General features: G+C 44.1%; 2 protein-coding genes across 6 annotated transcripts in view; both read left to right on the plus strand.

Moving 5' to 3' along the window:
- Positions 1-319: 319 nt before the first annotated feature.
- Positions 320-11,133, plus strand: erfl1 (Ets2 repressor factor like 1; the record flags this gene model as incomplete). Its single annotated transcript, XM_083760358.1, has 5 exons — positions 320-380; positions 2,588-2,822; positions 5,437-5,614; positions 7,956-8,085; positions 10,304-11,133. The coding sequence occupies 5 exons, from the start codon at positions 320-322 to the stop codon at positions 11,131-11,133; spliced, it is 1,434 nt and encodes a 477-aa protein (XP_083616484.1).
- Positions 11,134-15,929: 4,796 nt separating this feature from the next.
- arhgef1 (Rho guanine nucleotide exchange factor (GEF) 1) overlaps positions 15,930-20,519 on the plus strand; it is a 56,379-nt gene continuing 51,789 nt past the window's right edge. For 3 of the 5 annotated variants that reach the window (XM_083761158.1, XM_083761159.1, XM_083761161.1), the window contains exon 1: positions 15,931-16,304. The gene's annotated coding sequence lies outside the window, so the exon portion shown is untranslated. Of the gene's footprint in view, positions 16,305-20,519 lie in introns of all 5 variants that reach the window. The other 2 variants (XM_083761160.1, XM_083761162.1) reach the window with 2 other exon arrangements.

A 20,519-nucleotide genomic window follows, 5' to 3' on the forward strand; every position in this document is an offset into this window, starting at 1 on the left:
CAAAAGGTTTTTCGTGTGTTTGTTTTACATTTCTCGGGAAAGTTGAATGAGCGTGGTGTGCTATTCATACAGCAACGCTCACCTTTCTCTCATACCTAACACTGTTCCAGACATTCATACTCACACTGTTAAAACATCACACTCACTGTTACAAACATTCACCGCATGCATGCAGGGAGCTGCCCGGTAGGACCACAGTCTCCTGCCATTGCAGTAATTGGGGGTGATGTAAAGATGAGTAATCATGGATGACTTGCCTTTTGCCTAACTGGTCTTCCTCACCTGGTCTCCGCTCTGTTCCCAGGTGTTTTGCGGAGGCATGGACTGTAACTGCGTCAGTGATCTGCTGCTTCCCCCTGTGCCCACTCTCTGGACACCAGGTCAGTGCCACTCGTGTGTGTGTGTGTGTGTGTGTGTGTGTGTGTGTGTGTGTGTGTGTGTGTGTGTGTGTGTGTGTGTGTGTGTGTGTGTGTGTGTGTGTGTGTGTGTGTGTGTGTGTGTGTGTGTGTGTGTGTGTGTGTGTGTGTGTGTGTGTGTGTGTGTGTGTGTGTGTGTGTGTGTGTGTGTGTGTGTGTGTGTGTGTAGTCACAGCAGTAACCGATGAAATAAAGGAAATTAAATACATGACAAATGCTCTGTTTGCATTTGAACTCATCAATACACACCCTGGCCCAATTTGCCAGCATCAACCCAAACAACCTAAGATATAGTATGAGCAACACTGTAGTAAGAATGATATACTGGAGCATTATTGGGTGATGGAAACTAGATTGTAATTTAATTTAATTGTATTCACTTTTTTGTTTAGATTTTTTCACGAATTTCATATAAATTCTTAAAAGAATGTAAATAAATGTCACTAAATTGAAATTCATTAAAGGACCACTTCACCACTTTTCAACCTATCTTCATATAACAGGTCCTCACTAATAATCATGATAAAATGGCACGATTTTTTTCTACTCAGTCTGTGTCTCATATGAGGGCTGTGGGCAGTTTAGAAACCATCTTCCAGTGACATCATCATTAGTCAGATTATTCTTTAAACAAGATTTTTTTACAAAAATGTTTCGATTTTCATTATCGTGAGAATGATGGATTCCATTTTCGCATTGCAACTTTTCAGGACTAGAAAGCCTGCGGTTTTTATTAGCTTGTAATCCCCATCGATGATGTCACTGGAAGACGGTTTCTGAACTGCCCACAGCCCTCCTATGAGACACAGACCGAGTAGAAAAAAATTGCGCCATTTATTTCAAGATTATTAGTGAGGACCTACTGTATTATATGAAGATATGTTGAAAAGTGGTGAAGTGGTCCTTTAAGCAATCATTTTGAACTTTAGACAAGGCTTTCTATCCTGTTTGGACTGGTTTCTAATGCCTCTGTTCATAGATCATGAGTGGTTTCTCACAATTCACAGCATGACTTCAACCTAATGCAACACCTGATCAAAGACTATTATGGAACAGTGGCACCCGAAACAAAAAGGTTTCACCATTTAAATTTGGTTGAACATTTCCAGGCCCTTTGGGGTTCAAGAGTCCCATAGGTGTGGTGTTGCTTTGTTACATCAGTCTTGAAATCTAGTAGAGGTTATGTGTTTAATTCTGAAAGTAACCTCACGTTTCAAGCAGACCTTATTTCTGAAACTGAATTCATACAGGCAAATTTGACAACTTGAACATAAATGCATTGTGAATCAATAAAGTTGATAAATTGTTAATAAACACATAATTGATAATTGTTAATATTACACAAGAGTGACAGAGACACAAAGTAATCTACAGATTAAAACTGAAAGCATATAAAGACCCCCCCCCCCCCCCCACACACACACACACACACACACACACACACACACACACACACACACACACACACACACACACACACACACACACACACACACACACACACACACACACTTACTGTACATTGACAAACAAATTAATTTGCTGCCACTAATATCAATCTCCTCAGCGTTTGTATATGAGTGTAGTTAGTGCCAGCAATTATACGTAAAGGATGAGCCCAAAGAATTACTTCATTCTAATAGATAATAGTAGTAGTATTTGTGTGTGTGTGTGTGTGTGTGTGTGTGTGTGTGTGTGTGTGTGTGTGTGTGTGTGTGTGTGTGTGTGTGTGTGTGTGTGTGTGTGTGTGTGTGTGTGTGTGTGTGTGTGTGTGTGTGTGTGCGTGCGTGCGTGCGTGCGTGCGTGCGTGCGTGCGCGTGCGTGTGCGTGCGCGCGCGTGCGTGCGCGCATGTGTGTGGGCCCTTAGCATTCCGGCTCTCAGAGTATCCATCAGATCTCTCCCAGTAAGCTGTCATCATCCCGCTGACCAATCTGTTGAGGCTAGAGGGCATTAGCACAGACTAACATTGCTCAAGGCACGTGCTGTGATATTAAACACATCATCCCTCACCTCCATCAACTCATCTGTCACCCAGACAGCCAGCCAGCCCCCTCCTCCCCCCCCTCCGGCGAGCACATACTAGGAAGAACGGACACGAGAGACACACCCCTAACATCCACGCTCCTCACACCTTTCCCTGCACCGCTCCCACCCTTTCTTGCACATGCAGGCCTTGCCTTTCCAGACTGGGCCTACAAACCCGAATCGAGCCCTGGCTCCAGGCAGATCCAGCTGTGGCACTTCATCCTGGAGCTGCTGCAGAAGGAAGAGTACAACGGCGTGATCGCCTGGCAGGGGGACTACGGGGAGTTCGTCATCAAGGACCCGGACGAGGTGGCCCGACTGTGGGGGCAAAGGAAATGTAAACCTCACATGAACTATGACAAGCTCAGCAGGGCACTAAGGTACGTATGTGTGGGAGATGATTCTCTGTGCACGTGTGTGTGTGTGTGTGTTTCTCTGTGCACTTCTGTGTGTGTGTGTGTGTGTGTGTGTGTGTGTGTGTGCGTGGCCGTGTGTAGGTAGGTACACACAATAGGCCCTCTTAGCCCTCTATCTGCCAAGCCGCAGATTTTAAATGTCAGTCAATAGCAACAACCGTTATCAAATAAATTGTGCCGATTATCAGACCGTTGTTTACATAGGTTTACAACAATATTTTGTTGTTGATGGAATCGATCCATACTCACTCTCTCTAGGTCTCCCACCATGTTAGTAAAAATGGAATGATAAAGATGAGGCTTTTTTTTCCTGGGGAATGTCGATAGCCTCAATTCCACCTTATCTGTGGAGATCGTAATGGAAAGTTCACCATTAAGCTGCCAAATATAAAATTCAATAGGGATTTCAAAATTAAGCCCATCCAATGTGAAATTGCTTGGAGTTTTTTAGATTGAACTTTTCTCTTTCTCTCTCTCTACAACTCTCAATGTTTTTTTTAAATAAAGAAAACCTGCCTTTAGCAATTAAACCAATAGTATACTATGTACCTACAGCACTCCACACACACGCTCGCGCACACACGCATGCACACACGCACACGCACGCACACATTTTCTTATGCAAATGACAGTATGGAGAAGCGAGTCGCTCCCCCACTCCAACCTAATCCACCCCTCCCTCTGTTTCCTTGGCCTCTTGTTAATGGGGGCTGTCGTAAGGGTCTAATTGTTATGAATTGGCTGGGGCCATAATTAGCCTCCTTGATTAGCCTTACTTAATTGCTCAATTAAGGGCCACGGCACAATTGCCACGCAAAGCAAAACACAAACACATCGGTGCGCCCGGGCCCCGACTGCCATGAATACATGCTGATACACGCTGCTGTGCTCCTTGATGTATGTTATATCTGCATAATGAGAAGCTGCTTAACTATACAGGTAATGCTGAAGTGGTGTAATGTTCTGTGTAACCCGCCGTCATGTCTTTGAAACACAGCGACTTAACAACTTTAGCCATGGTTTCCCCATTTCACAGACTTTTGTCAAATAATTCTAAAGTTCATGTAGCAAATATAGCAGGTCTGCAAGAAGTGCAACGTGTTGTTAGCTTTTAGATTGACTATTATTTCTATTCGTCGACGTACAACAAAATATATAGCAGGGATTAAGTGGTTGAAAACAACAACACACGTTTTTCTTATATTCCAGTTAGCCCTCCACCATGGTCTGATTACAAGTTTAGTTTACAATAGACTCCCTCCGCAGCCACACGTCGCATGCGCACTTGCACACGTGCACACTTGCCCGCACGCACGCACGCACGCACGCACGCACGCACGCAGACAATACATTTGTGATTCCTCTGTGGGTGGCACAGGAAACTGGCATGGTGACGGCTTAACATGCCCAGGGGAAGACACCTATAGGGTCGTTACCATGGAGATGCCTCATTGTTTGGCCCACCTCCCTGTGACGACGGCCCTCTCTGCCGGGAGCGGTGCATGGCAGCCTTACCAGTTGATATACATAACGCATCGCCATGACAACACGGCGTCTGTCTAGTTCATTCACAGGACGCGCTGTGCATCAAGAGGTGAATGAACCCTGACTCTCAAGGGGGCTAAAGGGTTAAAGGGAGGTTTAGCTTCTTGGCTTGATGTCAGTTAACCACTTAAGACCTATATACTTTAGACGTACAATGAATAGTGAAAATAGATACGATATAGAAACAGTTTTGCCGTTCTTGACTTTTTATTTTATTTTGACTTTCTTTATTTCGACATTGACAGAGAGACAGGAAAGGCAGACAGAGAGCAGGGGAATGGCACAGAGCAAACGCAAAGTCTGTCAGGCCGTGAGTCAAACCGGGGATGCGCTGTAAAAGGCATTTTGCACCCATGTGGTAGGCACCGTAACCATTCTGTCAGGTTTTGCCTAGTCTTGACAATATATGACAGTTTTTGTCGTAAATGACATGCCCAAAATATCATTAAACCGACAACCTGCCTCAAACCTATAACATAACTCTAACCACAAGCACTGGAGCACGGTTCGGCCGCATGTCCGACTGTTGTTTCAGCATGTCGTTCATTAACAGGATTACCAAATGAGACTTTACTGATAACTGATAATTACATAGTGTGTAATGTCAAGGCGCCCAGTTTTTTGTGGAATGAGGGGATAAATAAAGGGAAAGAAACATAACATAGCATAGCTATGACCTTAAAGTAGTTCTTTTCAATTTCAAGGACCCCCAGTTTGATATATGATATCCCTGGGACCTCAATCTACACTAACAGACCCGGCCGGATCCATTTGGTTCCTCCTAACTATCCGTCATTTAGGAGGACACGCTGAAACCTCCTCAAGGACCCCAAGGACCATTTTGAGAAAAATTGCATCCTTTGTATCACATGGAAGAAAGGCTAAGCACAACCTTGAATTGAGTGTTATTATGGTATATTAATCCTTTCCTCCTTTTCTTCTTCTTCACCCTTTTCTTCCCTTTATCCCTTTGCCCCCCCCCCCCCCCCGCCCCCCCCCCCCCCTTGTAATTCTCCTTTCACATTTATCTCAGGTACTATTACAACAAACGCATTTTGCACAAGACCAAAGGGAAGCGTTTCACCTACAAGTTTAACTTCAGCAAGGTGGTGCTGGTGAACTATCCCCTCCTGGACATGGCCAGCTCTCCCTTCCTGCTCGCCCAGAACCACTTCAATGGAGGCACTGCCACGCCCGACTGCAGTCCGGAGGTATGGAGAGGAAGGGGAAGTGGGGATGGCATCAAAGGAGGGGATAGGGGGGGGGGGGGGGGTGAGGGATTAGAAGGGGTGACTGTGAGGTGTGTTATATTTTAGTGCTACGTATATTTTATTCATACTTTATACTTTTTGTGCCCAGCCTAATTCGGTAATCAGTGCAGGATTTGCAGGTGGAATGAAGAAGGATTGGACGATGGAGAAGGATTGGTCCCATTCGTTCTCAAGTCATTATTATTAGCGACTTTGATTTGATGGAGGGATTACGAAAGACGGTGGAAGAGGTGGATGATGGAAATAAGGGGAAGATGAGAGAGATAGACAGCGCCAGGGATGCCACTACACTATGCATTATCTTAATTGTTTATTAATAGTGATTTGAAGCCAGTAACTGAAATCCATTTCAGTCTAGCGACCTGGCTGTTTGTAGTTACCAGGCCCGGCGCTGTGTGTATTCCTGCTAAGGCAATAGAACAGGATGGGTTGTATTCAGCGCGCCCATCTTTTATTCACTGTATGTAATGGAAGCCGATGATTGTAAGACAACTGAATTCACTTATTATTTTCCCTTAGAGATAGTGAAATCTTTACAGAGATAAATCATACGAGAACACCGGAGGTGAGGTGTGAATAAAAGTCCCCCTGACTCAGTTTGATAATTTGACGACTTCACTGATGTCTGGTGTGTTCATGGGGTGAGGGATTATGGGAAAATCAATTTGTGATTGGAATCCACCAGTAAATTATGTCAATAGCAAACTAACAGTGTATAGTTTACACACATATACCAAACAATGTGGTGTTGTTTGAGATAAATCTAAGAGTTGTTGTATTTGTTCTATTTACAATTAGACATAATATAATCAAGTGAATTACTACAGATGGCTGCCTTTATATCCGTATTCAAGTTACAGTTCTTTAGATAAGAAACGTAAAGGATTGACTCCAAACTAAAGGGGGACTCATCAATCATGCATCTGTGCCATCTTTAAGGTGGGGTTTAAGGGAGCGAGACAGCAAAGACACGAGAAAAGTAGAGGGAGGGGGGGACGGTTTTAACTTGTCCTTAAAACAAAAGGAGATGTTATCCCCCTCCACTCGCACTCTCCCTCATCCCCTTCGTGTCTCTCCGATGGCACTGTATCCATCTGTCATCGATTGAAAATGAAAGACATTGTAAAAGTAAAGCAGGCGGTGTGGGGGGGTTGGGGGGGTGGCGTACCTCGTCAGATCAGATCAATCGGGGGTCATTAATGCAGGTTTGTTAAGCAACGCAGATCATGCAGCTTGGAAGTGCTCTCTCGCCTTTCAAACTTGGGGCTGAGAGGGGTGACAGATACAATTGATCCAAAGTCCTACCGAAAAAAAAGGAAAAAAAACACTCGCCCCCTTTCTCCAGAGATTCGACTGTTCCATTTATTTCTGTCCTATCCCCTCTTCGCTGATTTTGAAACTACCTCAATGCAATGTGTGCAAGTTGACATACACACTCCAGTAGTAAAAGAAAGAAAGAATTACACATGGAAGCAATGTGCGCACACGCACACATATCAAGACTTCTTTTATCACATTTGAGAAATGTTACTTTGACAAGGCATAAACCTTAACAGTTGCATCAGACAGAATTGACAGAGAATATAAAAGGCTATACTTTTTTTGTATCGCCCTTCTATTAGATGTGTCCTCTGTCACCACCTCACACTCCTCCTCCTCCCACGTGTGGTCCAAAAAGTGTCCCCCACAATCCCCTGTCTCTTGACACCCGTCTTTTGTACCTGCACTTGTTAATCACTGGCCTCCATTTGACTCTGAACTCTTCCTGTGTTTGAGTTCACTGAGCTTCCCTGTCCTCCCACCTCGCTATTCACCCAGAGTCCCCAGGCACGCCCTTTTATCCTGTCCTTGCTGCGACTGTGCCACTGTTTGCATCACACTCGGCAGGGGGGTGCCGCCGCCATCAAATGGCTTTACCCTCCGCAACTCAAAGACACTGGTGGAACGGCGCTGTGTCTTGAAGCTGGATGTACAGTATGTGTATGTTCTTCTTAAAGGGATAGTTCACTCCCCAAAATGCCTTTTTGTCTATAGATTACTTCCCCCATGGAGACTTGAATACATGGATATGTTTTTGTTTTTGTCGCACTCCTAAGGCAATTTGAGAGACACAGAATTATGGAGACACAAAGGGGCACCGCTCAAAAATATATTTGGGGGGTGAACTATGCCTTTAATGATATGAACACATCCTTGGATGAGCTTCTTTCTTTTTCTTCTCTCTCTTTCTCTCATTTTCTATTTCCCTCCTTAATTCCTTCTCTTCCTTTCTTCTGCTCAGGCCCTACAGTCGCTGTTCCCCCGTTTGCCAGACGCAGGCAGAGGGGCTTCGCTGTTCGAGCGCGCGGCCCCGGCGCCAGGGCCAGAGGGAGACAAACTGAGGCTAGATGCCTTCCCCTTCCTTAGCACAGGTGAGATGGAGGGATGGAGACAGAACGTGTATAGATGGGTGGGGCTATAGGGGGCGCACGACTGTCCTGGAACATTGGAACATGTCCCCTGGAACATCGCAGGTTCAATACCCCAAATTACTTGAGCAGGCGCTTGAATTGGTACTTGGTAACTATCTCAACACATGGGTGCATTGTGTAACCGCATAAATTGTAATTAGAAAATATATGATTTGTTATATGATATAGGATTAGGTATGATTAGTTACTAGTCGTTACCATAGAAAAACATCTTTGTTGTAGTGGGATATACACATCTTCCTCAGAGAAGCACTGGTGAACAACAAGAAGATGGGATGGGGGAGACTAGGTACAGGAAGATGTGTAGAGATGATGATAGACGGGGAAAGGAGGGAGAGGAAGGAGGATATATGGGGCCATGAACATTTATTGTTAAAGGAAAGAGAGATGGCTGTCCCATTATAGCCTGCAGTAAGGCTGTCCTTCAGGTGAGAGAGGCCAGGTTGGCTGGTGAATTATGCATATCAGCTGTAGTTGCAATTGCAAACCTAAGTCTGGAAAAGAAAAACACCACAATTTCAGTGTGCGCAACCATTAGCATTTTCCCTTATCTCCCCTTAAAGCCTGATTCATAGTTAGTTGCATGCCGGTGTCACACACCAAAGATAGCAGATTTACAAACCCACAGCGCGTTGAATCATTCAGGCGACGAGTTGTGAGCTTGATGGGCAAATTTTGGTGCACGACATTCCGGGCAAGTATAAATTAGGCATTTACATAAACATTTACAAGCTATTATGTTTGAATGCCCTTGTGCAGCAGTGGTTTGTGCATGTGTATCCGTGTGCTGCATGCGATGGTGAGAGAAGTGCATGCTCATGTGCCCATCTTTGTTTGTCCATGCGTACAGCATACACTATGTGAGTCGCACAGCCACTGCGCCAGAATTTGTGTGAATACTGCTTTATTCTGTACAGTGAACGCAGACACACACACATACATACATACACACACACACACACACACACACACACACACACACACACACACACACACACACACACACACACACACACACACACACACACACACACACACACACACACACACACACACACACACTCACACATGCACTCCTCATCACACAGCCTGCACCCCCTCCTCCCCACCACCACTCTGTTTGTCCTCAGGTCCTATCCCCCCCTTCATCCCTTTTCGCCCTCCTCTCCCTCCCATGTGTCCCCCTTGTCCTAATCCCTTCCCAGGCAGGAAGGCCCTAATTGAGGGTGCAGGCTTCAGTTTGTGGCCTGTGGGCGCCCATTACTGTGTTTTCATAAGCAAGTGAGGCCTGCCTGACTGATTCAATATTCATGTGTCTGCCAGCTACTTCTGGTCCAACACACACAGACTCCTCCACTGTCAAATTAGCCCTGCATAGTAAATAACAGAGAGAGAGAGAGAGAGGACAAACACACGCACACACACACACACACACACACACACGCACACGCACACGCACACGCAGACGCACACACACACACACACACACACACACACACACACACACACACACACACACACACACACACACACACACACACACACACACACACACACACACACACAACTTTGAGCTGGTTGTCAGTTGGAAGGAAGTGCAGTTGGTTGGGAGGGAATTCCTTTGTTTGTTCATTAAAATTGAATTCCAGCATCACCTTTGATCCTCCCCCCCCCCTCCATCTTTTGTTTCTGCTATACAGCACTGCGTGTTATCTCCGTTGCTATACCTAAAGCTTTTATTTTTCACCGAATCTAAAATGTTATTGTGACATGTCAATTTTTAACCTCCAGACAATCGCATGGACGTGGCTGATAATCGTCAATGAGATTTCCTATAATAATATTCACTTATAGAAATAATATAATTTTGTATATTTTCCCATTTTTTTGTTCACCACTGGTTTGCACCAGGTGAAACAAAACAAAACACATAAAAAACCTACCATCAGTTTTTTTTACTCCTTTTATTTCTGTCTGTTTTCTTTGTTGTTGTTGGAAACAGCCATGCTAGAATTAGCCCCTGTGGCTTCTGATTAGAATTGCTAATACTGCTGAGCATAATTAGTGAACATTCTTGGATGTTGTATGTCAGGTTACCTTTGGCCCTTTTGGAGAGCTAAACTCCATCTTTGGATCTTCTCTCTCTTTCTTCCTATAGGAGCCCCGTGCTACTCCAAGCCCCCGTCCCTTTTAGGCCCTTACCAGCGCAATCCTCCTTTCGACTACCCCTGGGGCTTCAACCCCTACCTCCCAGGGGCCTTCTCTCTCAATAACTGCCCCAAACTCCCCCCTGGCTCCCTCTACCCCTCCCACTTCTATCCCAACCCTCTGCAGAGCAGCCTCTCCCAGCTGCCTCACCCCTTCTCCTCCCTGCTGCCCCCGGGGGATGCAGGTGGAGGTGATCGGGGGGCAGCAGGGCAAACGGGGGGAACTAACGGCACAGCGGGTGGGCAGCCAGCCAGACTCTACCTTCCGCCCTTCCCAGGGATGATGTTGGGCCGATCGGACATAGGGTCCTCGGTGGGGGAGAGGGATAGGGCAGAGGCAAACCCTCCTGTCTTGGGGATGGGCATGGGGCTGGGTCTAGGGTTGGGTCTTGGAGGCATCGGCCTGGGAGCCGTTACCGGGACGGGCCGGCAAAGCCCCACGGAGAGGAGAGGCGGAGGGGTGAAGCATGACCCGGAGTCGGACTCGGATCTGGAGATCACGGACCTGAGCGACTGCAGCTCTGAGAATGAGAACGAGCATGAATTCGGCATCGGCAAGCAGACCAGACTGGCAAGCCGACCGCAGATCGTGCTGGATGGGAAGAAGGGGAGCGTGCCCCCACCCCTCTCCACCCTACCCCCGCCAGTATCCCCCCGTCCTCTGAAGAGCCTGGTGTCCATCACTCCTCCGCCTCCATCTCGCCCTCGATCCCTCTCTCCTTCCAGGGCTCTGCATGAGCGACACAGGGAGACAGAGACCCTCAAAATGATCCACAGCTAATACATTCTGCGCGAGCGTGTGTGTGTGTGAGTGAGTGAGTGTGTGTGTGTGTGTGTGTGTGAGTGAGTGTGTGTGTGTGTGTGTGTGTGTGTGTGTGTGTTTGTGCGCCAGTCCACTTTCTGCACATCTCTCTTTTTCTGTCCTTTCTCATTGCCAATTTGCCATGAGCCACTGCTTGTTATTAACAATTTGAAACTTTAAAATTTCATCCGGCCCTAATCTCTTCTGACAGAGACTTTTCTATGATGAACGCAGATTTGTGTCTTCTTTCTGAAAACATCTTTCGTCTTTAGTAATATTCTGGCCGTTGCCATCTCTCCCTGTCCAGAAAACTTGCATTGTCTACTGAATTGGCCATGTTTGCATACATTATTAGCCGTCTATTTTACTACCATGTTTCTTATGTTTTGATCTCGCATACCAAATAATTGTTCAGTTTAAAATTTCTGCTGCTAATACGATAGAAGCCAATGAGGTGGTATGCTGCAACCACAGCATAGCCCGCCTTAACAAACAAATACAAAACATCCCTATACATACAGAACAGAATGAAAAAATAATGTTCAAAAATCGATCCAATTTTACAGATTTGTCAGTAATTCTTCTGATTCAGTAACCCTGACTTCTGAAACATAATCAAATATTGCCACCTAGTGGTGACTCACGAAATCCATGTCTGTCAAGTGCTCAATTCTCCCTATTTTCAAACTGATTGTGTGTGTGATTTGAGACTCAAATTTGCACTTACTTATCACTTTATTATGTATTATTTAAATATTGAACTCCATATTTATATTTGTGTATGACTGTAGTTTTGTCCTGTGGTTCAAATATTTCCTTCACATTTTTGTAAGGGGAAAGAAAAAGAGAGGCGAAGGAAAACTGGGCCAGTCAAGAATTTGTATGAATATTTCCATGTATATATTTTATTATGGTGTACATTACATTTAATTATTATTCAAGATTTAGCTGTATCGTTGTGATTTAATTCAGTATTTAAGGAAAACAAATGTTGGATAAAAAAAAAGCCTAGGTGTAACAAAATTATTTAAAGGGCAGAAGATTTGTGCTCTGAAGATGTTTTTCTACAATGAGGACAGAGTTCACACTGGGAATCGTCTTGGATTTGTCTCAAGCCCAGTTAATTGTGCCCCTTGGTCATTTTGCCAGATGCCCTACAGTACATATGAACCCTTTGGGTTTAATATACGCCGGCAGACGTATTTTTTTTTTATTGTTAGCATTTGCCCAATGTAACTGTACTGTAATTAGTCAAATGTGAATAATATTGGTCTCTGCCCCCCTCCCTCCCTGCTGCCCCCATCCAATCCTTCCTCTGCTTCAAAATCTGTTGTTGATTATTTTTCAATCAATGCTTCTCGTCCACGCAGACAGCAGGGCAATGTTTTATTTATTTATTTATTTATCTATCTATTTGTTAATTTAAATTATTTGTTTGTTTATTTGTTTGTCTGTCTTCAGGTTTTTTTTTGCTCGAAGACATTAAATGTGGAAAACAAAAGAATAATTAAAGAAGAGACACCCTTTATCTTTGCTCTGCCTACCGAAGGACAACAAACACCCCTCTTGTTATCGTCCCTGTCTTTCAGCACAGAGTGCAATACTACTAGCTCATCCTGTACAGCTTCAGAGCCTTATGTTTTGTCATACAGTACAGTGGCAGTATACGATTAGTTGTGAAAGCTCTATTGTAAACTTAATGTAAAGTTCTATGTTTGTTGATTTGCTACAGGAAAAAGCCCTCTGACATCTCTGTATGGTGGTGGTACAGTACACCTAACAGCTGTAAATAGGTTTGTGTGTGTGTGTGTGTGTGTGTGTGTGTGTGTGTGTGTGTGTGTGTGTGTGTGTGTGTGTGTGTGTGTGTGTGTGTGTGTGTGTGTGTGTGTGTGTGTGTGTGTGTGTGTGTGTGTGTGTGTGTGTGTGTGTGTGTGTGTGTGTGTGTGTGTGTGAGTGTGTGTGTGTGTGTGTGTGCATGCATACCTCTGCATACACGGCTATGTGTGTGTGCACATCCAAAATGGATGCGTTGGTTTTATCCTGTTCCCTTTTCTTTGTTTTACTGTAAAAGAGGAAAAATGCCAAGTGGTAAAAAAAAAAAAAAAGAAGAAGAAGAAAAGATGAATATCTTCAAAAGCAATAAACATTATTCTGGACGAGTGCTGCGTGGCTTCATTTCATGCATTCACTGTGCGAATCAATGATATTTAGCCTTGGAAGGTGAAGAGGGATTCTTGCTCTGTGGTTTGGAGCTGGTCAGATTTGTATCATAAAGTTTATTATGTTTGATATTCACCTTGTCCACCAGGCACAACCTAAATTATTTACAAACTGAGCCCAATGGTTTTAGTCAACACCGTTTAGCTCCCGGATTAGACTGTATATATACAACACTGTAACATTTTAAATTGGGATCCGGGGAACACCAGGGGTGCTTGAATGAGTTCAAGCCAACTTCCAGGGGTTACCAGCCAAATGAGTTGTATAATTGAATTCAATTTAGAATATTACAATAGGCTTACAATTTATTTTGGAGTAAGCATATGTTTCAATGTTACCACTACTATACACTGCAACCTACTGAGTGTTAATTGTATTTAACACAGAGTGTTCAAATCTAAGTCCCATACTATAACATTCAGAGTCAGACCTAAATGAACACTGTTACGGTTTACTGTGTACAATTACAGTTTACAATTTTCTTTGGTTAAAATTATTGTGATAGTACTCATTGCTATCAAGTGTTCAGTAACAGGAGTCTCCATGTCTCTCCAGCTTTCAGGTCAGGATACCAATTTTGTCCAATCAATCAGGATAGAGAAAGCAGTCAGGATACAGATTAAACCAGTGGAATTGTAAGTGATGACACAAAGAAATGATCAGACAAAATTGGAACCGGAACACTATAAAAATGAAGCTGATAAATGGCTATACTTTCTCCTGATTGGCTGAAATTGTGTCACCTACCTGAAAATGTATTTTCTTAAATAGCTGGAGAGACAGGGGGACCCCTGTTAATGGTACATTTATATAGCGCCTTTATCCAAGGCGCTTTAGATAGATTGTGAGGATTGAGAGTGAGTGCAGTTTTGCAACTGCAATGGGGAGTTTGTTCCACAGTTTGGGAGACATATGGGAGAAGAGTCTGAGACATGTGGAGTGTTGTCTCAGGTGTTTTAGGGAAGGTTCAGGCAGCTTCCCTGTGTTGGCTCAACTTGGCTGATGTTATAGTGAGATGGAGGGGTTGTTGTTGGATCAGGCTTTGAAGGTATGTGGGTGCCATGCCTTTGGTTGCTTTATGGGCCAACATCAGTGTTTTGAAGGCTACTCTGTATAGGGCAACACATGGTGGGAGCCAGCAGGGGAGCGTAAAAGGGGAGGCCAATAAGGAGGGCGTTGCAATAGTCAGTACTAGTGCACGACATGGAGGTCACTATGGAGTCACAACTCTCCTGGATACTGACACCATGATACTGACACCGGGATACTGACCAGGATACATTGCATCACAAATAATCAATATTAGGCCTGTCTGGCCATCACCCGGACATGTATGCCATGTATGAGTTATGTAGTTATCACAAAATTAAACTATCTTTAAGGCTTCATTCACTAGTTGAGGCCTCTCATTTGTGGTTGAATTCGAGTCTGGATAAGCCAGGTGGAGTAGAAGTGACATAATACTAATAACATAAATATATATTTTGTAGGCCTATTTAAAATACAGAAAATCAGAAAATATCTTCATACAAGCCTACATATCATGTTTTTCTGTCCCAACCAAATACAATTTACAAATTGCTTTCCTCAATCTGTATTTATATAATCTGTCACCCATTAGAGCTCTGGACCCATTATTACAAACGAACGAACAAGACGAAGTCATACCTTTATTGTCCACAGGGTGGCGCAGTGAAGACTGTGTGTGCAGCAGTGTGTGGAAGCGATGCTGCTACCTCGAGGACTTGAGGAACAGAACAAAGTTTCATTTAAGCTCTGCAAACATTGGCAATGGTTTAGGTACACTGGCAGGCAAACAGATGCGAGTAGTGTTGTGTGTACTCGGTGTAATTTGAAGACGGACGTTAGCCCAGTAGATGAAACTGACTGTGTGGACTGTGGAGAGAGGAACCAACCAACCTTACCTGATCTGATACTGTGGATTTGATTTGACAAACCGCAGACTTGGCGCTATGTTGTCTAGGAAATTATATCGGATACTGGCTAAAAATGATAATTAGTCACAGCAGTATAAGTGCACATCAGTGACATCACATGCACAGATTAGTTATTGTCTGATAATATGTATAGGTCCACAACTCAGACATAAACCATCCAGAAGACTACTGTATGTAGGACTGTGGGCACTGCAGGCAGGGAATTAAGTTTAAGTAGCCTACTTTAAGTATTTCACTTTCACATTATAGTTTAATACTTTGCAGATTTAGATCATTATATACAAAGCACTGCTGAAATGATGACACATTATGTAAGGTACAGCCCTACTCAGCATCACATAGCCCCATATCTCTCTCTTTTCAGCTGCTGTAACATAGTCATGAACACATTAATACATTAATTAATATTACTCGTTCTAAATCTGATTGTTATATGGGCTACTATTTAGTAGTTTGGCTTCTAAAAGAGTCCCTTCATGTGTTTGCTAAAATAAAATAACTTTGAAAAAAAGAGAGGAATAAAACAGTGTCTGTGCCCACCACTCTGTGCTCTTTAAACGAGGGGACTGAATTCAGTGTAACACAGTACGGAAACAACCCATTTAGGACCTTTTTTTTCTCCCCCTTTTTTTCTCTTGACAGCCCGACAGGAAGACCGAGGCGGAAAGTTACAATATAACCAGTTTTACAACCCGTTCGTTTCGAGCTTCGTTTCGTTGTGGGTCCATTTATCTCTTTTGGCAAAAAAAAAACAACATGCGCCATTGCGTGCCGTTGTTTTAATCAGTGCTCCGCGAATTCGACAGACCGAAGAAAGAAAAAAACAGAACAAACAACATATTTATATATATATATGGGGGTTGTTCTTTTTGGATTCAGTACTTCCGTGTGCAATGTTTTTTTCCACTGACACACGGCAACTTTGTAACAGGAAACCTTAACTAGACGTTTGTCCGTCATTTGTCTCTTCAGGTGAGTAACGTTGTTCTGCTCTCTCTCTCTCTTTTTAATGTTTATGTTTATGCGAGTGATGGACACGCACGTTTTGGGATATTTGTCAAAATATATCTATTTTAAAGGGGTTATTTGCTACTAGGGAGATTTTTGTTATCCCTCTCCTCAGTCTCCTGTCTCCTCCAGCTGCTGGCTGCTTCGTACGTGTGGTGGTGCCACGGTGTCGCTCGCCGAAAATCGCCGATCTGCAAGCTCGCAATGGGTCGCGTCCTTGAAGCGTTGAGAGCTTGTAGATCGGCTACTTTTCTGTGAGCGTATTTAGTTAGTAGACCAGAGCAGACGGTGTCTGGAAGAATGTTGTGTTTGGCTGCAGAAGAACACGTCGTGAGTTCTGTCTGGTCTAAAGGCACAAAAAACAGCTGATTCGGAGTTTTCGGACTAAAACAAAACTGTGCTGGAATGGAATGTCACTTTACATGCTTGCTGGAGGGCCTGTCAGTCACAATTAGCATATTTCGTTTGGATCCTTATGGCTTATGGGTCATTATCGGCGCAGCAGCAGTGTATAAAGACTGCATTCCTTAACCTCAACTTGGGTGTCCTACCCGGGATTCGAACCCGTGCCCTCTCTCCCATCCGGACCCCATGTTGAGAACCAGTGCTTCAAACTTTACTGGCTCCATCCCCTACCTCCCTTCCTCCCGCCCTCCTCAAATAATCACCCTGACAAGCACTTGGAATTGTAGAGGCATAACATTTTGTTTGACTCGGTTCCACAGATCTATTTTCTCAATTCTTGCCTCTTCCTGAGGTAACATATAATTTGGTTGATGTTTGACTTTTTTTTGTAGTAGTAGGCTGTTGGCTACTACTTTTGCTTTTTTGCTTTTATTTTTTCATTTTAGAGGTATTAAAAAAGTATTCAATTGTCACTTAGAAATGTGCAGATACCCTGTATACACATACATGTTGGTTTGTTTACTGTTGAGCGAGAAAACAATGTTGCACATTCAGCTAATCATCTGGGGACCCCCTTCAAAATAATTTGGGGAGCCCCAGTTTGGGAACCATTGCTCTAGTCTAGTCTAGTCACCCTAGGTTGTGTGTACAATCCAGCTGATTTGGACTCAAAACAAAACTTGGCTGGAGTGGAATGTGATACATTCTTGTTGAAAAGCCACTGAGCCAGTCAGTCATCCTGCAGAAACATAAAATCACCATAACTTGGGGAAAAAGCTTTGAATTAGGTGACATCACTCAGTTTCATCACAATAGGATATTTGTGCATCATTATCAAGCAGATAACGTCTTGATAGTGTTGTTTTCTCTTACATAATTCAACCAAGTAGGCTACCTTATTTGGCTTTATTTTAATTGAGAATAGCAGGGTAGTGCAAGAGCAAACCCGGGAGCAGTATGGGTTAGCGCCCCAGCCTGTGTCTTCCGTGAGGAAGAAGCCCAACAAACCCACGGTGAGGCCTTTAGGAGGGCCATGCAAGCCTCAAGCGGAGCCTGCGGCACCACCAAGGGCAAGGTGGAGCGGAGCCTGCGGAACCGTTGCGGCTTGAGAATCCACCATTCCTGAATGAAGTGCCTGGTGCTGGGAGTCTGGTGCAACGCACAGGGCCTGACCTGGTGAGAGCAGGAGTGGACCTGGTGAGACATAGGAGGGGCCCGGACAGGTGTCAACCCACAGAGCCTAGTCCTTCCATGTGCCAGAATGGTACCTCCCAGTCCCGGCAGAGTAGTTCAGGAGGAACGGATTGTGTGGCCCTGGTTTTTCCCTAATGGGACTTATCGAGGGTAGCTACTGCCTACTGGGACGTAAGTCGGGACTTGATCACTCCCGGCTGGGTCACCTGAGTGAGGGGTATGATGTTGCGAGACCCGAAACGCCGATGACCTTGGGATACATCACTGAGGATACGTCCCAGGTGCATCCATTTATGTATGTATTTTGTTATACTATATATTTCTCCCCATAACACTGTTGCATATATATTTTTCTTAGTATGTCTAGAATAGAAATCGACTTAGTAAAAAGTCTTAATTCACTTCATAGTATGTTGCTCAAGTATACTATACTTTGAGTCATTTACTACTATAAAGTATAGTAAATTTAGTAAAATAAAATTAGTCTTAAGGGTTGTGTTCCCCAATGGGTTACGTGATGTCCTACTGTAGCCATTACACTGTTGGTTTCAGACACAGAGCTATTTTTCACTACCATTCCCTCTGTTCATATTATGGATCTATAGGAGGCTAGGAGCACGTCCCAAGTTTTTTAACTTTTTTCTTTTGCTGTTCTTATTTATTTCAGCTTTGTTCAGCTCAGCTCTCAAAGACTGGTCCAAGCCATCGCCTTAACTCAATTTTGACGAGATAATCTCGTGATTGGCTACTGTACCCTACTCTGCCATTGCCAATCACGAGATTTGATAAAAATTAGATTTTATATATATATATATATATATATTGCATCCAACGTGCACGTGATGTTCACGCGGCCGGCACGCTTATTTGCATTTTTCTGGTCAAAATGAGAAAATCTGGTATGTTTTGGACCGTATAAAACCTGAAAACGAGCTAAGCCAATGATGCTACCACCGCAGGTTGCTAATATTGAATCCAGAGGAGACTTAAAGTATATATATATATATATATATATATATATATATATAATAGAGACGTCACCGAGAGGAAACACTGAAGCGCAAAATACATGGTGGCCGAAACCGGTAATGCACTAGCACTATGAGCCCAATTGGGCCAGGCACTATGCGTTGCTCGTGTTAACGTGCCATGCTCCATATGTGAACGCTATGTTTCATATCTGAACGCACGCAATGATATTCAACGGCCCAGCGCGTTCACATATAGCGAATAAGCAATCCCAGAATGCACTGTTTCCAACCCGGAAGAACGCCTCATGCGCTGGGTGAGCAACTCAAGTGCAAGTGGATGAGAGGAGAAATCTGGTTACGTCTCTAGTATATATAACTACACTTATATAGCTACACTTCCTGGTTAGTCACAAGGTTAATTAAATAAGGTTAGGAAGTGAAGACCGTACGGTGGACTCCATGTTGCTCCCTGGAAGGAAAGAAACATGCGCAATTGAGACCAAGGAAGCTGAATGTGGAAGTGTTGGCTGCATATAGCTCATTGCACAGGGAGCAACATGGAGTCCACCGTACGGTATTCGCTTCCTAACCTTATTTAATTAACCTTGGTTAGTCAGAGGGCTGCTCTTCTTCTTTGGTTTTTCACAGATTTCTCTGGCACTGGCGCCACGTTTTCCCTAGAGGGCTAAGCATGTGTTGTGTTTTAAGTAGTGTGGACAGTGGACACTCGATTTTCCTTTATCTCTTTTCTTATTTGTCAACATTGTGTTTATTTCTGATAGCATAGCAGGATGCTCCACAATTTAATTTGAGAGAGTCTGTGAACCCCCCCCCCCCCACGAATCATTAATCAAATATGGAGTTTGGGGTCAGTGCAGCTCAATAATTAGGGTGTACATATAATTGATTATCCATATTTTCCCCCCACTGTCTGTCTGCACTGTTCTTTGCGGAACGACCTAATAAGTAAGCCGACAGATTGTAGGTTAATTGAAATGGGGGATCTTTCTGTTTTGTGGCTTTAATCAACTGACTCGAGAAAAGAGTTACCATGTGGGGGTCCCTGGAACATCCAGGGCCCCAGGGTGCCGGCGAGCCGCCCTGTGTCCGAAACGGTCGAGAAATGACAGACTTACCCTGTGGGGGTCCCCGGGGGCTCAATGTGGGGGTCCCCGGAACATCCAGACCGCCAGGAACGCGCCCAGGGCTCGTACTGTAGTGTACTCTGTGACACTTTACCCTGTGCAGCTGTACTCTACTGGCCACTTTAGGTGTTCCAGCTGTCCGTGCTCGGACACAGAGACAGACACACATACATACACAGGGACACACACAGCTGCGTAATGGAGCGGAGGTACAGCTGGAAAAGCAACAGTATGGGTTTGCGTGTGCTAGCATGACCTCATGTTTTCATTAGACACTCAACTTCCCCAAAGAACAACGACAACTCTATTGGTTACCATAGCAGCAAGTCATCTTATTTGGTTCTCTGTAGCTTCTAGGCCTACCGGTATGTGGAATTAATGGCCTACAAGCACGGGTTGTATAGAGCTAAACCCGTACAATCCTCTTAATAAGTAGCAACATTTATTAGAGTCATTGACACAAA

This window comes from Protomyctophum parallelum, assembly GCF_964188405.1.
Source record: "Protomyctophum parallelum genome assembly, chromosome: 3".
NCBI classification, from domain to species: Eukaryota; Metazoa; Chordata; class Actinopteri; order Myctophiformes; family Myctophidae; genus Protomyctophum; species Protomyctophum parallelum.